Raw genomic sequence first — 18,968 nt, 5'->3', positions numbered from 1 at the left:
GGGGGGGACAGAGATTCTAACTGACAAGTCCAAGGCTGGTCAGGAACAAAAGGAAGAATAGCCCCTTCTCCACCTTTCTACCAGCTGGTGGGAAGACCAAAACACATGAATTAAACTTCTTAAAAAGAATTCGGGAGACTGAAAAAGCTTTCATTAGCCTGAAAATAGGCCTTTGCTGGGTTACTGAATGCAGTCCCAAATGTGCTGGTCAGTGGGTCACCAAGTGGCAGTTCTTTACTTGCAAGGCTGATGAGCCCAAGCCAGGTCTGCTGAGGAAGGGCCCCTTTCATCCCCAAGGTCTTATTCAACTAATTAACCCTGTCAGACTCTCAATACTCCTTTATCCCATTTCTCCCCAGCACTCAGATATATCCTCATTCATTTGCCTGGGCCTGGATGTTCCTGCAGAAGTATTTCTAAAGATTTCAGGTATCCTACCTTCTTAATCTTGATGTTTGCCATGGCCCCTACCTTACAGAAGAAACTTTCTGTGTTGTCTCCCCCATTAGGATGTGAGTTGTGCTGGGGAGCAGGGGCTGTCTCCCCTTTTCTCTCCCCATCTCCAGTGCTTAGCACGGTACTCTGCTTAATAAATTATCTTTCTTTCATTCATTCCTCTTTCCATCAAAAGAGGAACTCCTTGTAGCACCAAGGACAGGACTTTGCAGTGTTGCTGCCAGACTGACAGATTGAAGTCCTCTTACCTCCAGTGTTGGTGATAGTGACAGGCACACCTTGGACCTGGACCCCATTGATATTAATGGTCTGCATAGCTTGGGCAGCGGCCGCCAGTTGGGCTGCATTCAGACTGATGATGCCTCCAGCAGGAGCAATCTTTGGCAGGGGCCGTTCTTTCCGAGAGGCAGCAGTTGACTGTTTTTTACTGGTGCCTCCCAAGTTGGGGCCCCGGGTTACAGGGCTACTACAAGAGGTGGTGGAGGCAGCAGGCACTGTCATCGAAGGGGGTTCTTGGAGGAGGACTGTCTGAAGCTCCCCTGAAGGCATTCTGATATAGATCTGAGTGGGGGTGAGAGGAAAGAGGGTCAGGGACCTCAGCACAGAACCTACTCACAATCATCGGCATGGACAGACGGGGCTAGTCTAAGTCTCTTTCTTGAACTATCTCACAGAAGGACATACACCTTTAAAGTTCCTCAGTGAGCTGATGCCCAATGCTGTTGTGCTGGCTAATGGTGAATATTCAATGGAAACCAAAATCTCCCTTCTTGGCTGTGAACAGTGCCTGGCACATTGCTTTACATGTTTTAGGTGAACAACCGATCTCTTGATTTGAACACTTTAATATTCTTAATCAATATTAAAAGATCAAAGAAGCAGAGGAGGATTTTGTCAGTTAGAAGGGGCTTTATAGGTCCTTTAGTCTAACTTATTCATGTTCAAAACAAGAAAAGTCAGGCTTATTCAAGACTGTATGAGAGCCCTGTTCACACCTCAACTGGGTGGGTTTTTTTGGGAAGAGGCTGATGTCTCACTGTCAAACACTCAAACTACATAGTGCGGGGCAACAAATACACATACAACACCTTCCAGGGGAGAGTTTATTTGAGCCTCCCCTAATCTGGTGTGAGAGAGTTACTGCAGAAGAGGAAACTGAGGCTCCTGGAGGGGAAGTGACTCTTCCATAGTCATACAGCTAGGACCGCTCAGAGGTGGGATCTAAACCGGGTCTTCCTTATTCCAAAGCTACCACCTGCTCTACCCTATAGCTGCTTCACTCTCACAGATGGTCAGGGAATAGGGTGTTTGAATTAAATGCTATTTAGTGTAAAATACCAGCTGTTATGATCACTACTCCTGATGTTGAAGAATTCAAAATAAAAACCCTCTTGATAATAAAATATTTTTACAAAAGAATTAAAAGTCGCAGATGAAATTTGTAAGCACAGATATTCATTTTCAACCGAGAAATAAAACTAATTTTCTATTCTGAAAAAGGAAGGGGGTATTTAAAGCCTTTGTTCTGAAGTACAGGTCTAATTGTATAAGAAAACATCGTCATTCTTTGGGTTTTTAGGAATGAGATCTGCTCACCATGTTGCATTTCTACAGCCACAGGTATAAATGGAGTCAGGGTAAATGTTGACTTATGTGAGGTCAAGGTTCTATTGGTGGAATGCCCTGGAACTGTTGGTTACACTCAGGACCCAACCTGAGTAACCAGGGAACCACTATTATTAGCAAGTTCATTTATTAGTTGTTGGACTTGCTATCTTGGAATCTAAGAGTCACATTTACACTTCTGTTGTCAAGGTCAAACAGGAGACTAGAGTTTCTTTCCTACTATCAATAAGAGCTGTCTGTTAGTTTTCCAAGAGTGTGTGTGTTAAGTACCTTCTTAAATCCCCAGGATCCCATCTCTCGGCGGTTAACTTTACAGAATGAGAATTCTCACCAAGATCTAGGATCTTACTTATACTACAAAAGCTCAGTCTACAATTTCCCTGCCTTCCTTCATGATGAACCTTTTCCCTCTCGGCCCTCCTTTCAGTTACCCTGCATATATCTTCTATGGACCTATTTATTTACATGCTGTCCCTCCCTTGTTAGAATGTAAGCTTCTCAAGAACAGGGACTGGTTTTGCCTTTCTTGGTTTTCCTAGTATTTTGCACGTCTAGCACATGGTAAATGAGCTCGCTGACTATTTACTATAATTGTTTCTTGTTCCCAGACATTAAGCCAACCTTTAGTCTTGATATGCATGGTTAGCTCTAATGATTATCTTAGAGATTTTCCACTTTGTGATTATTTGTATCAATTTTCAAATCTCTAGCATGTTTCAGGGCTGTTCCCCCCTTGCCTCCCATTCATTCATTCATTCATTTATTCACTGGAATAAAATTCCCCAAGTAGATGCACTTTAATGCTGGCTGCCAATTCTGCTATAAAAATATTACAGAATGTAGTTTAAAGTGTAATAAAGATGAGCTCTGGGATTGGATTCTCTGTACAACTCCTCTCCTCTATTAATAAGTAAAACAAAGACCCTGCTCTGTTGCTTCCTGATAAAGGCAGAGACAAAGACCCAGCTGATGTGCAGCAGCAACAACAGTTTTTGCTCACTTGTTTCAATGCCCAACCCTGTGATCCAACTAGATTGTAAATTCCTTGAAGGCAAGAACTATGTAGACTTTAACTTAACTAACCCTGCCAATACAAACACAGTGCCCAGGAATGTGTTGGACAGTGCAGTTATTCAATACTTGCTCAACTGAACCCAATTTCACTTCAAGTACTCCCACTGTAAGGTCACACCCCCCTTCTTCCTTACTAGTTCTCTTCACCGTCCAAAGACTGGGAAACTTCCTCTAAACTTTTCTGCCATTACACCAAAACCCCAAGCTCTGACTATTCCAAAATACATCTACCCATTGCTTCACTGTCCCAAAGTCAAGCTGATGCCCTGTGCTTATAAAAAACCCACTTGGAAAGGGAAGTGCCCCACATTTTCAATCCTCGACTATGGGGAAGTGCAAAGGGGTCGAGGACAGGAAGGGGGCAGAGAGACAGCTTAACATCAGCAAGGTACCTGAGTTGGTATTGGCTCAGGCGTTTGGATCTGCAAGTCCTGGGAGGGCTTCTGAGGGACAGTGGGGAGTGTAGCTGAGGCTGCCTGCACCACTCGAAGGGCCTGTTGGGGGATCTGCACCACCTGCTGCTGTTCTGCCTTAGGGGGCACCACCTGCACCTGCTGGACCACAGCAGGCTGGCCCCCTCCAGGACTCTGCACAATGAGGAGGTTGTTTCCTGCCTGGATGATGTTGTCTGCCGTTGTTTCAATCAGCACGGTCTCCACTTGTTCAGCTACTGCCATGGTCGGCTGTGAGCAGGCAGGGAGGCCCTTTTTCCTCATCTTTTTGTTTGGCTTGACCAGTGGGGCAGTGGTGCTCTCAGCGAGCAGCTGAGTCGGGGTACCCGAGTCCGGGGCACTCACAAGGTTGTTGACAGGCAGAGTGAGGGTCACATTGCCGCCACCGCCCGTCAGCTTCACCATGCTGCCTGGGCTCTGCAGAGGTGTTGTAGAGCCGGCCTTCTGGATGGGGGCGGGCTTGATTGGGACAGGCTTGTGGCTGGATGGGGAGGGAGTCAGAATAGCTTGGTTGGTGCCAGGGATGATCTGGATCTGGTTGGTGAGGTTAGGCTGCACTTGGATGGTCTGCCCACTGCCTGCTTGAATCTGAGGAACGGTTTGGTACTGAATGTGGGTATTGGACCGGGCCCCTTTGTTGATCATCGTAGGGTTCTGGATAGCAAACACCAGTTGACCGCCTGAATAGGATGTGCCCAGTTGTGAACCTTGGACTTGGAGTATGTTCCCTTTTGAGGATAAGATCCCGAAACTGTTCTTGCCGGGGCTGAGGGGAAGTGGGGCAGGTTTAATGGGAACGAGTTTCCGTGGTGTGGGTTGCGGAGGAGCAGGAGGTGTTACAGCAGCTTCTACAGCAGGGGGACCAATTTTGCTACATGTTGCAGCAAGCAGGGCTAAGGGTGATGGCTGGGAGTCCTGAAAAGACCCGAGAGGAGAAAAGGAGTGAGAATAAAGAGCTTACGGTTGCCCCCTTCTTCCCTCTACCCATTTTTGTTCCTTGATCTTTGCCTCTCTCTTCCCTAGGCTCATGGGATCAGAAGTCCAGAGCTTTAAGGGACCTAGTCAAATCCTTTCATGAGGACACCTGGACCTAGGGAGGTGCCATTACTTGCCTGTTATTTCTTTTTGGCTGCTCTTTCTTTGTTAGGTCCCTGGCCAGAGCCCTCTCTGGTATGGGTAGGCAATCTATGAGGGCCCCTTCCTCCCTCTTTTCTGCTGGCTTCTCCCCAATCAGAACAGTGAAGGGATGTCCATTAGGAAGGAATTGGAATGGAAAGCTCAAAACGATTGTTCTAGATTTTTTAAGAGAGAATACCTTCTGAGATCCAAGGGATCCTTCTAAAAGAATCCCCTGGAAGCACCACAGGAGTGTGACTTTTCAGAACAAGCTAACTTTGCCTTTAACCCCAGGTTCCTCTGTGTCTTGCTCCTTCCTGCCTTTGTCTCTGCTGGGGGGGAGAGTGACATCCAAAGTTTTAGCCAGCTCAGCACAGGAGGGAATAGGTAAGGGTGGAGGGAGACTTCCACACTTTCCTTCCTGATGTCCCATAATGCTCAGTGCACACGATATTACAGATACTACTTGAGAGGGATCCTGTTCCCAAGGACCAGTGAGGAGAACTCATTCTCCCATGAGACAGTGAACTGTCAGTTGTCTGGTGGGCCTGACTCTTCCAGGATCTGGAGTGGATACTGGAGTTTTCATGCAGGATCCACTCCTCACTAGCCATATGGGCTACACCCTTAGGGGAGTCACTTAATCCTATTGGGCCTCAACTGCTTTATCTAATAAATGGAGGTGACTGTTCCTGCTCCTGTTTTTATCTATAAATATGATGAAAATGGACCCTATTCGACAGGGTGCTGCTTGGACATCCTGGACAGGAGGGGCCCTTGGAGGCAGGATTTCAGTTTAGTTGTAATAAAAATGCCTGGGCCCATGCAGGTGCCCCTCACCTGGGCAGTGGAGGCAGCGGGCTGCAGGTATTCACTGGGACTGACAGCAGCAGTGGCAGCCATACTGGTCTGTTGATCTTCTACAAGAAACAGAAAGAAGAGTGAAAGAGGGCCTACCTCATCGTCCATATTGACCAACCAAAATCATGAGTCTTTACCCTTTCACATGACACCCCACTCTCAAGTCCTAAGAGGGCCAAACACTCTCCTGGCCATCTCCACGCTCCTCTAATCAAAACCTGCTGTCTATCCCCCTGTGTCAATGGACAGCTGCAGCTCTGGGAGATTCACAAGATTTCCAGGACAATGTAAAGACACCCAAGTGTTCTCTCTGTAGGATCAGCTCTGCTACCCAGAGACATCACCTCCCTCTGCTGGACAATGGCAGAAGTACAGCTCCTATCTGGGGTGGAGACAATAATTCTGAGGCAACTCAGCTTCTCGGATCAACCTGACTTCAGCTCAAGCTGGGAGAGGCCAAGTGCCAAAGGATCCCGCTGCCAAGATTCTAGCTGGGCAGAATGTACCATGGGCCTTCAGCTGTCTTTGGCGTACGGCACCATGAAGGTCTACGGCACGAGGCACACAATATAGCTGACAAACAAGTGAACAAAAAAGTGAATTTGACATTCTGACACCAAGTTTCTTAAGTATCAACCAGAGTCTTGAGTCTGGACTGTGGCAATGGAGGAAGAGCATAACTTGTTCGAAAAGAAACAGATCTAAGAGTAGGGGTGAGAGAAGAACCTAAGATCACACATTTTGCAGAGGGAGGTATAGAACAAAAGCAGAAAAACATCCATGCTGTTGCCACAGGAATACACTAAGGGCAGGTGTGGACGATACTTTGCTCAAACAAGATGGCAAAGCTGGATCCTAGGATCCTATGTCTACATCAGAAGGAGCTCTAGGCATCAGGGGTCATCTCCTTGGGTCCCACAGACAGTAACTGGCAGAACTGGGTTCCAAACTTTGGTCCTTTGCTTTAAAGTCAGCTCTTTCCACTGTGCCAAAAGGCCTCCTCTGGCACCGAAAACCAGACTGAGAAGTGATGGGGGATTGCAGCTGCACAGACATTGCACAACCAACACTCATTAATTATCTGCCATGTTCCATGGCACTGTGCTGGGTGATGAAGGGGGCAGAAAACACACACACTAATCCCCAAGCCTGAAGGCCTTGTCACCAAGTCACCGTGCCTAAGATGGCACTCACTCCTTGACCTCTTAAAGGGGGCAGCCCTCATTCCTTTCCTGAACTCCATTCTGGGATCATCAACCGCTCGAGGGACAGCTCTACGTGGACGCCAGCTTCCACAGTTTCACATCCAGTCCTGATTGTCTGCCCCTAAACCCCACTCTTGCTGACTACCTGATTTCTGTTGAGGATGCCTCCATTTTTCTTGCTTCCTGGTTCAGACTCAAAGAGTTATTCCCAACCCTTTGCTTTCACTTAACCTTCATCAGCAATCAACAGCCAGATCTGGCTGATTCTACCGCTACAATCTACCTTTTCTCAGCTCACACAACATTATTTCTGGCTCATATCACCTCTCACCTGGACTATTGCTGCAGCTAGCCTATGCCCCTCTCCAATCCATCCTCCACACAGCTGACAAGTTGGTATTCCTGAAGCATGCTCCTCATCATGTTACTTCCCTGCTCAAGAAGCCTCAGTGGCTCCCTATTGCCTCTAGGATAAAATACAAACTCCTGTGTCAGGCACTTTACACCCTTCCTAGTTCAGACTTATTTGCCATTGCTCTTCCTCACACAGTCCATGTTCCAGCCAAATTCGCCCACCTGTCTCCCATACATGCCAGTCCATAGCCCGCTTTTAGGGCCTGCCATGCCTCTGCTTACTCCCAGCTCTTGGAATCCCCATCTCAGCCCAGGTGCTACCTTCTCTAAGGCCCTCTCCAGATTCCCACAGCTGTCAGTGCTCCCCTTAATGCTCTTCCCTGGGGAGGGTGAGAGGGTTGGGCTATGTAGAAGACATAGGACAGGCAACTCTTGGGGCCAAGCTGGGCTGGGCTGGGCAGTCAGAGGAAAAATGGCACGGAGTTGCTAGAAGAAAATGAAGGGATAAAAAGGGGATGGTGATGCCTTGGGGACAGCAAGCATTGATATGAGTGGAGAGGGACAGCTGGTATATTTTACAGTTTCTTTTCTAGCAGGTCAGGGATGAGGACACTAGAAGGTTCTCCTGGGGGCAGCTAGGTGGCGCAGTGGATAGGGCACTGCCCCTGGGAGCCAGGAGGGTGTGAGTTCAAATCTGGTCTTAGACACTTGACACTTACTAGTTGTGTGGCCCTGGGCAAATCACTTAACCCCAACTGCCTCACCCACCAAAAAAACCCCCCAAAAAACAAACCTCCTCTTCCTCCAATGGAAGCAAACAAAATATCTAGACAAAACCAAAAATAAACCCAAACCAACCTGGCCAATAATGATGATGTGACCCCTTTCCTTCCCCGTTGATCTTCATTGAGAACACTGCTGTCCCACTGACTGCTCCTAACAAGATGATGAGGAAAAGGTACTTGTTTCCCAGGCAGCCTTTGCCGTGGCCAAACAAGTTGCCCCTAGATGATTAAGACTACAGCAGGCAACAGCATTTGCTGGGGGTGTTACTCCCTATAAAAGTAGAGTATCCCCTCCCCCCAAAAAAGGGTAGAGTATCTCTTAAAATGGTGAACAGAGAAAGTCAAGAATTTCTCTCTGAGCAAGTTACTACATTTAATTTAATTGTTACAAACAAGAACTGATTTGGTGAAACTGATGTGTAAGATACTTTCAAAGAAACTGACCATATCACTGTATAAGTGTCAGAGCTAAGAATGCTGGGGAGAGTCAGAAGTATTTCAAAGAGTTGGAGAGAAAAGGGCAGAAAGCTATATCCCACAGCCAAAGACCCTGAAAGGAAAAAGTTTAGGAGAGAATAGGTTCTTTAAAAAAAATTCTGACAGTACAAATTATCCTGATAAGGAAGAAAGGGGTGGCAACTAAAGTGCTTCCCAGAGAGCTAACAAGCTGAGATGTTTATATGGCATGTATGGAAAAAAAAACAAGATGGGCACCAGCCAAAAGTCAAATCCAAGAGAGCTGCACAAACTGATGAGAGGTGTCAGGCTTATGAAAAGTGTTTCATATAATAAAAATGGATTGTTGAAGAAACATGAAGAACAAACAAGGATTACACTGTTTTGGGGGAAGAAAGTATGTTAACAATGAGAAAGAAAATAATTGCTCCACTCCTGTTTTGCTTTCGTCTTTTCTACCAAGGAGAATGATCAAAAAAGGGTAAAACAAATATAATTATGAGGGAATTAAAGCCCAAGGTGGGAAAGTAGATGGTAAAAGAGGATCAGGCAACTTTAAGTAGGTTTTAAGATTCCAAACCCAAGTGAATCACATCCCAGGGGACTGAAAAAATTTTTGGATGCGACCATGGAAACACTGTCAGTAATCTTTAAGGAATTATGGTGAAAAGGAGAGGTCCCAGAAAGCTGCAGATAAGCAGATGTTTTCAAAAAGGAAATAAAGGTAGATTTCTCCAGAGTGCAGACTGGTGTCCTTTTTGTCAATTCCCAAGAAAATGTTAGAATGAATTCTCTAAGAGATGGCTTGTAAGCCCTTTGAAACATGGTTTAACTAAAAATGAATCATTCCAAATTGGTCTTTTTTCCTCTCAAGGCTACTAGATCAGGAGAATACTACAGATGTAGTATATCTTAATCCTTGAAAGAGATTTGATCAAAGTTTCTCATGATCTTCTTATGGACAAGATAGAAGTTGAAAAGGAAGAGTCCAGTGGGTGGATTCACTTGAATACAGTTGTATTAAAGTACTATATAGATGTGAGTAATTATGATACCCCAAGGTTCAGGATGTAGTCTTATCCTGTTCAAAATCTGTATCGACAACATGATTATAAACTTTACAGGTGACACAAAGTGGGAAGGAATAGCTGGCACATGGGAGGACATAATCAAAGCTCAAATACATCTCAACAGTCTGGAATGACGGGCCAAGGCAAAAAGGATCCTCAACAGGGATCTACAAAAAGTCCTGTGCTGAGAGGTAGGTATATGAGCCAACAGTGCAACATGACCTCTAAAACAGTGAATGCAATCTTAGTCTACATTAACACGAGTGTAATGCCATAACAAAGAGGATCTAGCAATCATGCTCCACATCCTGACAAGACCACACCTCAGAGATTCTGTGCAGACACATTTTTTTTTTTTAATTTTAGCAGGGCAATGGGGGTTAAGTGACTTGCCCAGGGTCACACAGCTAGTAAGTGTCTGAGGCCAGATTTGAACTCAGGTACTCCTGAATCCAGGGCCGGTGCTTTATCCATTGCGCCACCTAGCTGCCCCCAGGCACATTTTTAAAGAAACTGACAAACTAGGGCACATTCTGGGGCTTGTGCCTAGGATTGTGAAGGGGTCCTAAAACAATGTCACAGAGGGAACAGTTCAAAAACTTAAGGATGCTTAAGCAAAGAGAAGAATAGACTTAGGAAGGATATATATATCTTCAAATATATAACAGATCACTACGTAAAAGGATTCAACTTATTCTGTGTAGCTCCACAGGACAGAACTAGGACTTGTGGGTGGAATTTACAGGGAGACAGATCTGAACATAGTAGATGGGGAAACTTGTCAACATTAAGAGCTATTCAAAAATGGAATGAGCAACCTTCCAAGGTAGTGAGCGCCCCATGACTTCAAGCAGAAGCTAGATGATGCTATAAAAACGGGAGGGAAGCTGAATTAGATGAGCCCTCAAAGGACCCCTTCAGCTCAAAACTTCCATGTCATTAATACACACAAACAACAAGAACAACAGTATTGGCCTTCAGTGGAGTAATGAGGAGGTGGTGGTTGTTTTTCTAAAAAAAGTCCTTGGCTCAAGTTTGCTTTGTTAATATTGGGGAATGATTCCACCTAGGGTTTTCCTATTCAGCAAAAATACTTGGAAGAGGAGTCCTGGGAAGCAGGGTAGTATTATGGAATGAGCACCAGTGCTGGATTCAAATCCTCTCTCTGGCATTAACAAGCATTTATTATTAACCTCCTTGGGTCTCAGTTTTCCTATCTGTTGGACTAGATGACCTTTTGGGTCCCTTCTATTCCTTCATCTATGCTATCTGTGAACACAAAAGACAGTGAGAAGTGACCTGACCCACCCTGGTTATACTTTTCTTATTTTGCTCTTGCTTAGCTATGATTATCAGTTAGTGCTCAAAAATGTTTGGAAACTGGGTTGAAATCAGAATGTCCTCTGGTCGCCAAGGGTTGCTCGCTCCTGAGGCTTCACTGTTTCACTGTGGTTTCATTTCCTCCCCAATTTGTTCTTTTTTTTTTTTCTTAAATTTTTTTTTTTTAAGTGAGGCAATTGGGGTTAAGTGACTTGCCCAGGGTCACACAGCTAGTAAGTGTTAAGTGTCTGAGGCCGGATTTGAACTCAGGTACTCCTGATTCCAGGGCTGGTGCTCCATCCACTGCGCCACCTAGCTGCCCCCCCAATTTGTTCTTGAAAGAGTTGATGTAGGTGAGTTGAAATAACCCCACAAATGTTTGTGAATAGTTTTCCCTGGGTCACCTAGGGTTTTGGGCCCCTAAGGCTACAAGCTGGGTCCAGGCAAACCCAACTCTCCCAGCTCTTCTTTGAAGTTCCACAGGGAGAAAATGAGGCATTCCCAGCAGATAGGTATGTGAAAAGGAACAAAGGTCTAGGAGAGACACAAGAAGTTAAAATTGCAATGCTATGACCCAAAGCATTTGAATAGGTAACAAAATCTCAAATTGGAACTTAGAAGGCCACTTGGATTTATCTTTAAGCAAGCTTTGTTTTTTTTCAAGAAGTGTTCGTGATAACCGAAACAATCTTTGGCTTTTAAACACTTTTGCAATAGCAGACATTTTAGTACATTTTTATTTATCCATTCCCTGCCCCCCCCCCACTCCATGGACAGGGGGAGGGGTCATATATTTGTGATTTCATCATCAGGAGGAACTAGGGATAAGGAAATTCCTCCTACCAATAACCTGCAATTTAAGAGTCTTACAGAGTTGCATGGGGACATTGAGAGGTTAAGTGACTTCCCCAGGGTCACCCAGGCCAGTATGTGAACCCCAAGTCAGTATCTGGACCCAGGTTTTCCTATTTTCAGACAAATAATTAATATGCTATTACCAATGTCTTATCTAGTTACTAAAACAGGTCCAGCAGGCAGTGTATTTAGCAACACTGGTTAGTGGTGCTAATCCTTGTATCCTGAAATGATACTAGTGACTTTCTTGTAGAATTCTGCAGCTGAGACTGTTCACTGATTCACTTTTGCCTTTTCTCCATTATTATATGTATAACTGTGCTATGTATCCTATCTTTCTTCCATGGTTTAAAGATGGAATCCTTGAGTACAGTATTTCACACACGGTAGCCACTCAATAGTGGTTTGTTGAACTGAACTGATAGGGCAAAGGATCAATTAACAAGCATTTATTAAGCACTTGTTAATATGTATCAGGGACCTTGTCAAACTCCAAATATGGCAGCAACTAAATGAGTGGCTATGGATACCTCCTGGAACTTCCCTTGGAGTCTCTATATGAGGCAGTAATTTAATTTTCAATCCATCAAAAGCTCCTTCTCTCTTTATGATTCCTGAAGGTCCTAATGTTTAACCCCATGATCAGTCTAGCATGATTTAGGCCACAGGTAAAGGGAAAAGAGAAGAGTCTAAGAGAGGGGCCCTATATTCTGAGATTTAGCACTTAGGGTCTTCTCTCTTGGCTTCATTTTCAACAAACCACTCTCGAGACCCTCTCTGGCACCAAATCTAAGTGTTTAAGAAGAAGACATGAGGGAAACACTGAGAAACAAACAACATTGTGTGAGAAAGGGAATTTTCCTGCTTAGAAGGGCAAGAAAATTTACCCTTTGGGTTAACTGGAGGAAAAAATCTTTGCAGCAAATTTCTCTGATAATGGTCTACTCTCCAAGACAGACAAAAAATTGATACAACTAATATGAAAACAAGAGTAATCCCTCAGTAAAGGGCCAAAGGATATGAACATTTTTCAAAAGAAGAAATTTAATCTATCAACAACTATATGAAAAAAATTATCCAAATCATTACTAAGAGAAATGCTAATTAAAATAACTCAAATTCTATTTCATACCCATCAACACAGCAAAGATGACAAAAGAAAGGAAAATGGCCATTGCTGGAGGGACTGTAAAAGGGTCCAACTATTCCAGAAAGCAATTTGGAACTATATTCCCAAATTTACTAAACTGTGGTGCCCAGGGATATATCAATACTAAAAATATACCCTCAAAAGGTCAAATCAGGTGAGGTCCCCTAAATACAAGAATATTATTAACAGAAGCAGTGTGTGTGTGTGTGTGTGTGTGTGTGTGAGAGAGAGAGAGAGAGAGAGAGAGAGAGAGAGAGAGAGAGAGAGAGAGAGAGAGAGAGAGCCGAGCAAAGAACAGGAAGCAAAGTGGGTGACCACCAGTGAATGTAGTCATTGTATTCATAGTATTACAAATTCAGAGAAATCTGGGAAGGTTTGTGGAAACCAGTGTAGAGTCAAGTGAGCAGAAGATGTGACCACAGAGATGTAAAGGAAAGCAATTCTGAATAACTTCAGAACTTTAATCAATACAATGGTCGCTCAGTCATGGCCTCAAAACACATGCTTTCCATCTCTTGGGAGAGAGACATTTTCAAACATAGCTGATGTTTTTATTTGTTATACTTGACTACAATTATTTGTTAAATGGGGGGGGGCTTTTGTTGGAGGGGATTTAGGCAGAAGGAGCTGAGGGACAGGGATGGTGATATATAAAAAAAGAAGAAACGAGCAATAAGGAAGTATTAAAAGTACACAGGAAAGAGAAGAGGGAAGTTCAGAAGGAGACACAGACAAACAGGGCAGTTTTGTTACTAACGTTAAATTTAATATATATTTAAAAATGTATGTAACAAGTTCAGTTTCATATACAGTCCTTTTTCTGTTTATGAATATTTGTATTTTACTTTACATGTTTGTAAAGTTCATAATAAAAAAGAAAATTTTTTTAAAAATTCAAGTTGTGAATCTCAGCTTTGCTTTTAAGAGTCAAATGCATGTACAGACCCCTAAGTGGATTCTGATCATCCTGGTGATGATTTGTGAGCCAGTGGAAAAGGCCTATGTATGACATTTCCTCTGAAGGAATTTCAACTGCTTGCAACATTCATTCTGCAGGATATTTTGGTCAGCTTGGCCAGGCCTGCTGCCAACAAAGCAGCTTCTCAGTGCGGGCTTTCTTTGTGAGTCCTGCTGAAGGGATTCAGAGCTGACAGGGGGAGAACCATGCTCTGACTGGTTCTTTAGAATAAAGTTGGACTACCAAAGGCAGTTGAGGAATGGAACAATAGGGCTGGTTTAGGTGGAAAGGACAGTCAGTAGTTAGATTCCAAACCAAGCTTACATATCTCTCAGAGGCAACTTTATAGTCAATCTAATAATCAGCTGAGAAGCTCGTCAACAAACAAATGCTAAAATGGGAGTGACATAAGAATGCAGAGGCAGTGATCCTTCAGTGTAGCAGGTCAGGAGATGTAAATACATAAATGTAAATACATAAAGATCTTGTCTTTGCAAAGATAAGGAACAGAACACCACCCTCCACATGACCATCTGTAAATGAAACACATTTCACCCCCACATCAAACTTTCCCCGTGTGGAGTGAGACCCTACTTCTGGAGAGAGAGAGAGGTTTCCTTTCCGAAAAGAAAGAAAAAACCATACTGAAATCAATTTATCTAGTCCTGTTCCTGTTAATTACAGTGGTTGGCTCAGCTGGCTGGAGTACCTGGTGTTAATCTGAGCTTGTCTCCCCACACAGTCCAGTTAAACTGTGCTCTATCCCTGTCCCAGAATGAATAACCCCCTTATCCCAACCAGTCCATTTTATAAATGACATTGTTTGCAAACTCAACTGAATGATTCAATGCAACCCAACCCCACAGCTAGAGAAAACACAAGCCTCATTTTCATACAGCAGAAAATCTATTTCATTCTAACCTGTCCTGGGGCTCCCCCATTTAACATATATTTTAGGAAAGCTGTTTTCCAGGTAAATTAAGAGCAAAGAGTCCTGACAGGTGGTCTACACAATACAAATAACTCACTTGTCTCTTCCCACCCCCATCCATTAAGTCTTTCATTTGTGGGTTTAAACAATGTCTGGGTTTTGTTCATACTGGAGGAGTCTGTCTTTAGATCTGACAAAAACATATCCCCCAACAGGGGTTGGGAAACTGAGAGCTGTTTTCAACAAACGGTGAGCCTCTACTGGGTTTGTCTTGAGGGGCAGGAGTGAGGAAGGAAAGACCTCTTTCCTAAGGACTAGGATTATGCTGGGACTTTCCCAGTCCCTCTACCACAGTGCCCTTATTTGTGATCATCACTCAGCCATTCATTTATGACAAGAATCAGTGGGGTGATTCCACCTACTCCTCAGAACACAGTGCTGGTTCACCATTTACATTTTGATGAACTAGGACAAGATCAGGTATCCACTATACTCTTCTCCAACTCACACAGAAACCTATAGAAAGGATGACACCTAGAGAAACCAGCTGAGAAGGAAGAAAGGGGACATCTGGAAAGGTACATGCGGCCGCATAAATAACTTTGTGGCTGGGATGCAATGAACAACAGCTCTAGTAGCTGAAGCTGATGCATAGTGGAAAATTAGAATCTCGGAGCCCAGTGGCTCCTGTTCACTGTCATAAAAAAGACAAGTCACCAGGGGTTAAGTCTCTGTGGTGCAGTGTGTGAATTACAGCAGTGAAGCTTCTGCTTAGATAACACAGATGATTCTAAGGAACTAAACAGAGTAAGAACAGGATATGAGATCAACTGAAAAGAGAATTTTAATAGCTCTGTCTGTCTTCTCATGACTCAAACAATTCTGGCACCTCAACACTGCTTCCAGCTACTCTTTGGGAGTGAATTTGAGAGGCAAATAAAGTGGACCCTCATCAACCTCAAAACCCCTTACCCTAAGCACAGCCCATCATCCAATAGCAAGCCTGCCCAGGGGTCTATGGTGATGAAGTATCTGAAGGTCTCCGGGAAAGAATTCTTTATCAGGCCATTTTAGATAAAAGGCAGCAGGAGCTTGGCTTTGCCTGAAATGAAGAGGACAATCTCACAGGCACCATAAAGCTGGAGGGTGGGTTCTTTTGCAGTCTCCTGGGCAAGGGAAGGAAAGTCTACCTTCTGCCCCAGGACTCTGTCCAATGGAATAGAACTACAATAATGCCCATCCTTGAGTCGGATTTTCACACTATTTCTCATTCTCCTCCCTATTTACACTGGTGCTGGCCAGAAACTAGATTCACTCACTAGCCTGTGGCAAAAGACCCTTTCTCTTTGCCTTAGTGTTTGTAAACTTTGCTCACAGGCAATGGCTGGATTCCATAAGTGTGCTAAGGGAATACAGCAAGTCAAAAAGAGCTCTTGTTTGAGAAGGAAAACTGAGGCTTCATGGGGGAAAAAAAAGGTATAGACACTATGGAAGAAGAAATAAAGGGAAAGAGAGCGGCTATTTACCCACATCAGATGTAGAAGCATTATGGGAAGATCCACGTCTTTTAGGATATACCATAATCTTTTTTGTTTCCCAGGACTGCTAGTGTCTAGAGGCTGGGATTTTCTAATTCATAGGTTGGCTGGAACAAGTCCATTAACAAGACAAAAGAGAGGCCCCAGATTATGTCTCCTTACAAACTCAGAAACAATAATTGGAGTTATTGTGCACATATTTAACTTGAAGCCTGCAGCCCAGAGGGCTTCCGAGTGCAGTTTGTCCTGCCCAGCACCTACTCATCCAAACACAGATTGCTGACTACTCTAGCACTATAGCCCCAAACTATTAACCATACTCTAGAGACTTTAAAGCAATGCTTCCCAACCTTTTCAATTTTGGTCTTCTCCACCCATCAATAAAAAGGGGAGTGGGGAGAGAGAAAAAGGTATTAATTTTAACTTTCCATGACTTCTTGTGGTTGGAAGAAATCCCAATCATGGAAATCTGGTATGGGTGTGTGCATTCCTAGAATAAGCAGGGAGGACTGTAGGCCTTTGAAAAGCATATGCTTGATTTGGGTGATTGTGGCAGAACCAAAGAGAAAGGAAGGAAAAAAAACAAAAAGAACCACAGCCCTGCCCAAACTAAGGATGTTCGAGTTCACAGGTTTGCTGCAATTTATTAGTATACTCTAAAGTGTTGTGACATGCTGGTTGGGAAACACTGCTTTAAAAGCAAGTTTGCTAACAGTAATTTGTCCATGGAGAGGAACCATTTAGGACACGCAGATAGGAAAAAAAAGGTATTCAACTACCATTGACCCTGTAAGGATGGGCAAGGAGGCAAGCTGGTTGTCAGGAAGGCTACAGGCAAGCAAGAATGGAACTGAACACTTCACAAGGGCCAAATGATAAACATGCATAGTTATTCTTGCTTTTATTAGGCTCCCCATCCTTGTATCTCTACATGGTTGCTTCACTTCCATTCCTTCAGTCTCTACTGACAGGCCTCCATAGGACCAAAACTTCCATAAAACAGTAAAGAGCCAGTCTATGGGCTGCTAGGAGAGATGCCAAATTTTCCCTCTTGGAGTCAATTTTTTTTCTCTTTTAAATGATTTGGCTTCTCCCCAGTGGGCAAATAGTCAGATGAGGTAACTGATGAACTAGCCAAACTGTGTCTCCTTGGCAAGAAATATGCCTTTAAACAGTCAAATGGCCTGCTCTTGGAATCCATAGTTGGGTCAGACTAACCCAGTGGAAAAACAAAAACAAAAAAAAGACAAAAACAAAAACCCAAAGAGGATAAGCATCTGCACAACCAAGAGGAAAAACAAGAATTAGAAAACTTACCAATCGCCCCAGCCAATGAGAATCCATTTCCAACAGGTATTAACGCCTGTTAGAAGCGACTGGAACATTCACATCAGCCCAATTGGTAGGTTGTCTGACAGATTCGCCCCCTTCATTGCGCACAAGAATTTAAAAACAAAACAAGATACTGCAGTTATCTTCATTATTCCAGAAAAAGACCGTTTCTTTCTTTGCTTTTTCTAAGCACAATTGTTCCCTTGGTCTGGGCTCTACCACCATTTCCTACACAGCCTTTCTTTGACAACCTAAACTTTCTGGCCTTGGAAGCCTTGCAATCAGCCAAAATACCAACTCAACGCTTGGCCCTCCACGGACATGCAGCCCCTTATGGGGAACAAGGCGGTTGCCGTCTTAAACAGAGTCTGCTAGCAACTCCCTGAGACAATCAATCGCTTCCCTTCGTCCTGCAATGAAGGCCATCAAGAGGAAGAGGCGGGGGGTATTGTTTATAACAGATCTACCTGTCTATTTCACCGGGAAACAACCCTGCTGGAGCAAGAAGTGACCTCAGAAGAAAAGATGAGTTTCAGGAAACACATACTAAGTAAAGCCCGACTGTGCTCCCCCCTTCCCCCCGCAAAGTTAATTAAGAAACGATTCAACATGACAGCACACTGAAATCGAATCCAAGGAATGCAAGAAGGGCAGGTTCTCAATGGCCCGGAGCAGACACAGGTTTGGGGGTGGTTTGTTTTGTAAACTAAAATGAGAAGGGAGGCGGGAAGGGAAGCCGTGGACGGGGAACAGAAGGCATCATCCGCTTTATCTTTATTTCTTCGGGGCCCCCCTCGGGAGGGAGCTTCCTTCCAGACTCCTCCCCTCCCCTCCCCCTCCCAGCTAACACCCGGGGCGCTAGGCCGCCCCTGAGCCCCAACGCTCCCACAGTCGCGCTCGGTGACTGGGGGGACCTTCCGGGAGCCTCGGAGCCCGGGGGCGGCTCGGGTGCCCGGCCCCGCCTCTCCAGAGGAGATGCACCCGTCGGTGCCCGCAGCCTCCGCGGGTGGGCTCGGATAGGGGTCTGCCTCCCCTCAACGCCCCAAGGGGAGGCTCCGGCCCCGCCCCGGGGACCCGGGGGTGCCCGCTCCGGAAGCGCCGCCCTCCCGCCCAGCGGGCTCCGAGGGGGCGGGGAGTCGAACGCCCCCTTCCGGGTGCCTCCGCCCGGCCGGCCAGCCCCGCTCCTCCTCCGGGCGGGAATCCTCCCTCCCCCGTTCCCCCCCCCTGCGGCCGGGCCCCGGCGTCGGGCCCAGCCCCTGGGGCGAGTCCCCAGTCCCGACCCGCCCTCCACAAGGCCCTCGGCCGCTTCCTTAGGCCAAGGCGGCCAGGAAGACCCCTCCGGCAGGGGCCGAGACCCACCGCTCATTACGACATCTTCCTCCCTGGCCTCCGCCGCCTCCGCCGCCGCCGAGAGCCTGACACCGCCCGC

At 45.2% G+C, this 18,968-nt stretch overlaps 2 protein-coding genes across 7 annotated transcripts in view; one reads left to right on the top strand and one right to left on the bottom strand.

Annotated features, from left to right (window-relative positions):
* The window catches only part of LOC122753074, a 16,060-nt gene extending 15,303 nt beyond the window's left edge, over positions 1–757 (top strand). For both annotated transcript variants that reach the window (XM_044000178.1, XM_044000177.1), the window contains exons 8-9: positions 360–429; positions 632–757. In XM_044000178.1, coding sequence (XP_043856113.1) covers positions 360–420 — 61 coding nt within the window. In that variant the 3' untranslated portion in view covers positions 421–429; positions 632–757. The remainder of the gene's footprint in view (positions 1–359; positions 430–631) is intronic.
* The window catches only part of SP2 (Sp2 transcription factor), a 22,556-nt gene extending 3,588 nt beyond the window's left edge, over positions 1–18,968 (bottom strand). The window contains exons 1-6 of one of the 5 annotated variants that reach the window (XM_044000172.1): positions 18,899–18,965; positions 17,525–17,634; positions 8,003–8,080; positions 5,565–5,644; positions 3,549–4,523; positions 705–1,017 (exon numbers count right to left, since the gene is read on the bottom strand). In XM_044000172.1, coding sequence (XP_043856107.1) covers positions 705–1,017; positions 3,549–4,523; positions 5,565–5,644; positions 8,003–8,051 — 1,417 coding nt within the window. In that variant the 5' untranslated portion in view covers positions 8,052–8,080; positions 17,525–17,634; positions 18,899–18,965. Of the gene's footprint in view, positions 1–704; positions 1,018–3,548; positions 4,524–5,564; positions 5,645–8,002; positions 8,081–17,524; positions 17,635–18,006; positions 18,615–18,898 lie in introns of those variants that run through there. The other 4 variants (XM_044000173.1, XM_044000175.1, XM_044000176.1 and 1 more) reach the window with 4 other exon arrangements.

The sequence above is a fragment of the Dromiciops gliroides genome, chromosome 4 (assembly GCF_019393635.1).
Source record: "Dromiciops gliroides isolate mDroGli1 chromosome 4, mDroGli1.pri, whole genome shotgun sequence".
NCBI lineage: Eukaryota > Metazoa > Chordata > Mammalia > Microbiotheria > Microbiotheriidae > Dromiciops > Dromiciops gliroides.
Note: the sequence above shows the minus strand (reverse complement) of the source record. Positions and strands in the feature narration are given on the sequence as shown.